A 7014-nucleotide genomic window follows, 5' to 3' on the forward strand; every position below is an offset into this window, starting at 1 on the left:
AAAGAGAGAAGGAGAGAGAGAAGAGAGAGAGGAGAAGGAGAGGAAAGAGAGAAGGAGAGGAGAAGGAGAGAGAGGAAAGAGAGGAGAGAAGAGAGAGGAGAGAGAAAGAAAGAAGAGAGAGAGAGAAAGAGAAAGAGAAGGAAAGGAAGAGAGAGAAGAGAGAGGGAGAGAGAGGAAAGAGAGAGAGAAAGGAAGAAGAGAGAGGAGAGAGAAGGAGGAGAGAGAGAGAGAGAGAGAGAGGGAGAGAGAGAGGAAAGACAGAGAAGGAGCCGAGAAAGAGGACACACACAGACAGACATTAGCAGGATAGACTACAAAGAAAGAGAAACACAAAGGGGGGAAAGGAGTAACAGGGAAGACGCGATAAGGCTTAACAAGCCTGTCACCTCTAAAGGTGTGCCTGTACCAGAGAACCAAACACAGTCACTGTATAGACAACACCCATAGCACAAGGATCAGGACCAGACACACACAGAACAGAATAATACAGGATAAGAAATCATAGAGCCACACACAAAGTAGATCCTGAGCACACAAGGAAGGAAATAGTGGAGAAAATGGAACAGACATGGAGGAACCATAAGGAAATATTGAAATGGACTCAACCATCGAGAATGAGGTGGATGGACACAAACTGGAGCAGAAAAAAAAAAAGACACAGGAGAAGGAGAGGAGCAACAGACACACAAAAAAAATAGGGATGGAGAATAAATAAAAAAACACACCGAACAAGAAATAAACACAAAAAAACAAAACTAAAAAAAAAACACAGCACACCCCAAACAAGTGAACACAAAACTAGGAAGAATGAAGGAGACAAAACAGAAGAGAAAGGAAGGTAACAATTTAAAAAAAGAAAAAGAAAAAAAAGAAAAAAAAAAAAGAAAAGAAAAAGAGAAAAAAGGAGAAAAGAAGGAACAAGAGAGCCAAAACGGAGGAATAAGCAAAGCAAAAACAAAGAAAATGGCCACAGAACACAAGGAATAGTGAACACACCAAAAAAAGAACAGAGAAAACGACACAGGAATGAGAACACACAAAGAACTGAAACACACAGAACGGACACACAGGAACACATGAATCATACGAGAGCCAATAAAAACTACAGAAGATGAGAATCCCCAAAAGAAAGGGAGAAACCCAGGATAACACAGTATGGAAGGAAACAGCACCCCAATAAAACCAATAAAAGGGAAGAAACAGCACCCAAGAGAACAACAGCAGACGCAAAGCGAAGCACAAAACAACGCCGCCAGCCCCCAAAGCAAGAGCAACAGCACAACAGAACCCCAAGAAAAACAGGACCCCCCACTACATGAATGGACAGAGAAGAATAACAATAAAATGTGCAGAAGAATAAATCATGGTGGAAAAGTGGATAGAAGAGGAGGTATGTGAATAACAAGGGGCTCAATAGAGATACACACAGCATAATAGTATGGAAAGTGCACAGGAGGGAGAATAATTCCCAGTTGTATGGGTGGGGACACAGGAAAGAAAAGAAAAAGAATGGAATGGGACAGTAAAGACACAAAGAAAAGAAGAAAGATGGAATAAAAGTGGAGGAATAGTGGAGATGTGGAATTGGAGAATGGTACAGGGATGGACACGGAAAAAGATAAGCAGAAGGAAAGCAAACATAACTACAGTAATGGACATACTGTAGGTGGTGCAATATAGCATAATGGATATACAGGGTCTTACGAGGGAGCCACTCTTCCTCCCCCATAAAAGCTGAAAGGGAATGTGGCAAGCTTGTTAAAACTTCTTCACATTGTTGGTAGTGAATATCATCACACAGCAGCTTTTAGAAATGTTTGTTTTTTGCTAGCACACAGAATAAAGAGAGAACCTTGACACGATACAAGTCAACGGAGAGCTTGGTCTTTATATGGAGAACAATCTAAGTTGATTTTTTGACCAATATGATTTACAGTGGGAATTTAGGAGTCAAAATGCATTTTCAATTAAAAAAAAAAAAAAATAATTCATGAAGATGTAATATTATGTTGGGGTCTTTTTTCCTACATCTGAAGAACACGATTTGTAGGTGAGGGCTTCTCTGCTTCTGCAATCTAGTGATTTAAATTATATTTTGATTCATTTTCAGCCCCATAAGCCCCTAACAACTACTTAGCAAAAACAAAGCAATGCTCTACCAACCACCTGGTGTGCCACCCCCAACTTTAAACCACCAAATACCACCTAGTAACCACCAAGGACTGGATTTGAGTATTCCTTTGTCATCACAAAAACTAACCTTTGGTGATCTGGGATTCACCTGCAGATTTGTCTTCACCCACTGGCTTCTTGTTATCTGGTCTTTTTTTTGGTGCAGTCTTACTCACGGGACACACTGTAAAACAATATAAATGCTGTTTAAATCAGGGCATCTCACCTTTTGTTTAGTGGAATTGTCAAATGAAACTTCCAATACCTGTAGTTTCCTGTGAATCACTGTCAGATCCAACTTCAGTCGTGCACTTCCTTTTTCGCCTCGATCCGGCTGCAAGTAAGTACCGGTTACTGACCAAAATCAGCCTTATATCCCATAGGCCTACTTAAATAACATGAGACATTTGTACATGACCAGATCCCTTTTAGTTAAGCTCAAATGCAAATTCACAATTACCTTTATGCCTTTGTAAATCACTGTCCAACACCTTTGACCCTTTACACAATACGTTTTGTTTCCCCAGAAATGAAGAATGTACAAAAACACCTACAAAAAACATTCTACAATGAGGATAGGTGTCCGAATACCTGTTAAAAGCAACTGGTCCGGGGTCATTTCACGCTCCTCATTCTCAGATAGATTACTGTCCCCAGCCATTTCCTCTGAAAAAACAGAGACACACTGAACTTGTTCACATTAATACATCAAAACAAATTGTAAACTCATGCACATCAAAACAACACGTGTTAAATTATGAATGCTAGGACATTTAATTAAAATTATAAATATTGTACCATTTGGGTCAATGCTGATCTCGTCAAGGTTCCTGCCTCTGAACTCTGACATTTGTCCTCGCTCAAGGGCCACAAGGACTTTGCTGATCTTTGCGAGCTGTAATGTACCCTCGGGAAGCCTGTAGAACTGTCTGTGTACTCTAATGTCGTGGCCAAGAAAGTCGGCAAGGTCATCCATTTCATTATCCCGCAAGTTTAGGACTTTTGACATGGTCGCCACATGTTTCCTCAATTTAGTGGATGACAGGGCCTCTGGATGCTTGGCCCCACACATGCGTGCAAGTTGTCGGATGGCATCTGATCCTCTAAGATGTGTTCGTGCTTCAGGCCTTGCAAACAGGAAGTGGTTTTCATTGGGAACTCCACATTGTATGCGATTCTCAACTAGAGCCTCCATGGATGAGAGCATATTTGGCGTGAGGATGATAGGGACCTTTCTTTGACGTTTTCCCTGGATCTCTATGCGCTTAAAGTGCCTGCAGAGCTTCTTCTCTAGGTCAGTTAATCCAATTTCAACATCTGGATGAATTGAAGAGGTGTCTCTCACGGTGAAAGCTTTGAGAGGCATTTTTGCTACCTCGCCCTCTCGCCTGCGATTAAACAGTATAATCTCACCGAGTGTAAGGTTGGCCAAATCCGACCAGCTTTTCTTATTTGGTGCTTCGAGCAGTTTTGTTTGGCACTCACTCCGCTGTTCATCAATGTACTTGTGCATTCTTTTAACATCCTCAGTGAAGGGAAGGAGCGTAGGTGCATTCCACTTCGCTTCTTTTAGATTCCTGAGTGCATGTGTTGACACACACTCAGTCCATCGGGCTTCATAAAGCTGTTTGAATGTACGCACATTGTGCAGGGCACTCTCATCTTGTGACATCATGGCTTCACATTCGACTATATTTGCCATTTTTTTGAGGTTGTGGCCTAGCTTTAAAGCCAGTGATGGAGTTTTGTACAGACCTTTCTCCTCATCAAATTCAGCCACTTTCTTCACAGCTTCCACAACATGAGCAAAGTTACCTGGAACAAAGAAATCATTAGTTGTCTTAAGTTTGCCAATACACTTTGCTTTATGCATTAGTCTTCCGGTCTCTCTCATCTTTTGCCTGATGTATTCGTGTTTTGTTACGTCATGTCCAAGCTTACTGTAAAGCTTCTCTCCAAGTCTTAGTATGCAGTTTTCACTTCGAATTGTGTCTGTTATTTCATCCTGATGCATGTCATTTACAAGTTTCCAAAGATTTTTGTTGACATCATCTGGGACTGGCTGCATAAAAGCACAAAGTGACTGTACTCTAGTTTTTCCTGGTGCTAAGGAACCAACTTTCTTGGCCAGATGACATCTTTGCATGTGCCTCCACAAGCCTTTCCTTTTGAGTAATGCCTCACAATTAATGCAGTGCATATATTAATTTGGGGTGACAAGCTCACTGTTCTGCTGACTTGGGATCATCACTCCTCTTCCATCTTTAAGCACCTTATTGTTATGTATACGGTTACCTCTATTTCTTAGGAGATCAAGTTGAATTCTCCGTTCTTTAGATCCTTCGAAAAAAACTTACTGCTCTTTTCACCTCTGGTATATTACTATGTCTTGCCTCCAAGTGGCGAGCCATTTTACTGAATGGCAAAAAGCAAAAGCAGCAGTATTGTTTTTTACTGTATATTCTGCCCCCATCGTCTCTCTTTTTTAATGTCATGACTGAAACCTCATCACAGTCACTAGAAGATTCAGAGTCTTCATTGTCTGATGAGGAACTTGAGTTTGACAGTTTTTCTCCTTTCTCTCTTCCCTTCTGCTCATTTCTTACTTTGGCTTTTCCTTTCAGCACCCCTCTCCCTTGCTTGCTTTCTCTCAGTACCTCACTTTTCTTTTTTCCTCTCTCTGCCTTTCTTCTCTTCCTCTCACTATTACGCTCAGTGTCGCTCTTCTCTTCCTCTCTTTGCCTCTTTTTTATCTTGGTGCACTTGTCCTCTGAAAGGGAATCTTCTGACTCAGAAACTGAAGGTGGAACATACTCTCTCATGTGACTGACATCTTGTCTCCTTTCTCTTTTCCTCCCTCTGCATCTCTTCTGCTCACTTTTCTTCTCTTTGCCTTTTTTCTCCTCAGTTTTCCTCGTTCTTCCTCTCTTCTCTTCGCTCTTCGTCCCTCTGCCTCTCTTCCTCTCTCTTCCTCTCTTCTCTCTGCTCTTTGTCCCTCTGCCTCTCTTCTCCTCTCTCTTCTTCTCTCCTCTCTGCCTCTCTTCTCCTCTCTCTTCCTCTCTTCCTCTCTTCTCCTCTCTCTTCCTCTCTGCCCTTCTTCTCTCCGCTCTTCCTCCTTCTGCCTCTCTTCTCCTCGCTCTTCCTCTCACTGCCTCTCTATTATCACAGTGCACTTGAACTTCTTTCTCTGAAAGGGAATCCTCTGACTCAGAAACTGAAGGTGAAACGTACTCCCTCTCATGTAAACTTGACATCTTTCCTCCTTTCTTTCTTCCTCTTTCTGCTACCCTTTCTTTCTCTACCTCTCTTCTCTTTTCTCTGCCTCTTTTTGCCTTTCCACCGGCCCGGTGCCCTTGAACTTCTTTCTCTAAAAGGGAATCTTCTGAGTCAGAAACTGAGTAGGGAACGTACTCGTCCTCACTGTCCTCACTGTCTTCAAGGCTGATTGATTCATCTGTACAATATCCAAGAGTTTTTCTGGTAAGCTAAAAAAGAAGCCGAAATTTAATTAATCCTGCAAGGGGAAATAACATTTTTCACACCATAATCTCATATTTAAAAAAAGGTTGGTGTAGGCTATGTCAATTTTTTCTATCAAATAGGTTAAAAAAGGTTCATAAACATTTTTAAATTCACCTGATGTATCAATATTTATAAAATATAGTCATGCCTAGTGATGGCCATTTCTGTGGTCAATTATGTGTGATTAGTTGCTACACCAACTTTGTTACATTTTCTAGTAGGGCTGGGTATTTGGACTTCAATACTTTTAGACACCGAATCAAATTGCTTTAATACCATTGATTACAGAAAAAATGCCATATCATTAAATACCAAATGTAAGTACCGGAGGAGTAGGCAGAATCCCATCAGTGTCAGTGAGCCAATAAGATTTGTATATTTTCTGAAAATTGCTCAGAAAAGTATTGGTCTAGAGTTTCAGATGTTGGGTCTTAAAGTTCCATGAGGCTGTGATTAATCTAGAGTTGTCAATAAGCACAAATTTACAATAGCTGCGACCACTTACTGTGCTGTGGAACCAGTACCAGTTACTGGACTTAACAGGTTAAAACCAAGACAATTTCCCCCACTACTGTTATTGTCAGGCCAAGTTGTGCATTGGATTGTATGTGAACTTACATATACACTTTCTGCTCTCTTGAGTTCAGGAACGCTTATGTCCTCCTTTTCAGGGACGGAACTTAGTTCAAGGATCACTGTAGAGTCAGAAGAGCTCTGGTCCATTTCCTGGGGATCAAATACAAAAACAATTATTGTTGTTAGTTAAAATAAATGTATGCCATTTACTTATTGATAATTTTTCTGTTAAAACTAATTTATTTTAGAATTCCTCTCCGACTACATTCCATATTAGTATTACTATGCACCACATCTAACGTACCTAGTATAACCTGCTAAACTGACTGACTCTACTCTACCTTTGGATGACCACCGTTGAAAAGCTGTAATCTTTGACACTGATGATGATGATGATGGATAAAGCCTAACAAGCATTTTTTTTCCAGATTAACCTAATGATGAAAATGTGACATATTATAGTGGGATTCATGTAGGCTTATTATTACTTGAGATTATGTACAACACTGTGATATTATAAAACAGAATCTATAATACAATGACCTACACAAAGCAAAACCTTACTTGGAAAAAATATGAAACCTACAACTCAGGCTAAATACTGGATCATCCTGCAATGGCCCACTTAAGCCAGTTATGATGCCATGTTGTTCAATAAAAACATGATGCAGAGAGAGGAAGAGATTTCTAGGTGTGTTTGCTTAAAAAGTAGGAAGTTTACATTGGCATGACAGAAAGGTAGGC

General features: G+C 40.5%; 1 protein-coding gene across 1 annotated transcript; it reads right to left on the reverse strand.

Moving 5' to 3' along the window:
• Positions 1-2255: 2255 nt before the first annotated feature.
• Positions 2256-6427, reverse strand: LOC120571768. The gene is made up of 6 exons (XM_039820858.1): positions 6313-6427; positions 5584-5657; positions 2971-3987; positions 2764-2838; positions 2438-2506; positions 2256-2356 (listed from the first exon to the last, which is right to left on the reverse strand). Exons 2-6 carry the CDS (start codon positions 5624-5626, stop codon positions 2256-2258), a joined length of 1305 nt encoding a protein of 434 aa, XP_039676792.1. The 5' UTR covers positions 5627-5657; positions 6313-6427.
• Positions 6428-7014: the final 587 nt, after the last annotated feature.

This window comes from Perca fluviatilis, chromosome 13 (assembly GCF_010015445.1).
Source record: "Perca fluviatilis chromosome 13, GENO_Pfluv_1.0, whole genome shotgun sequence".
Lineage (NCBI taxonomy): Eukaryota > Metazoa > Chordata > Actinopteri > Perciformes > Percidae > Perca > Perca fluviatilis.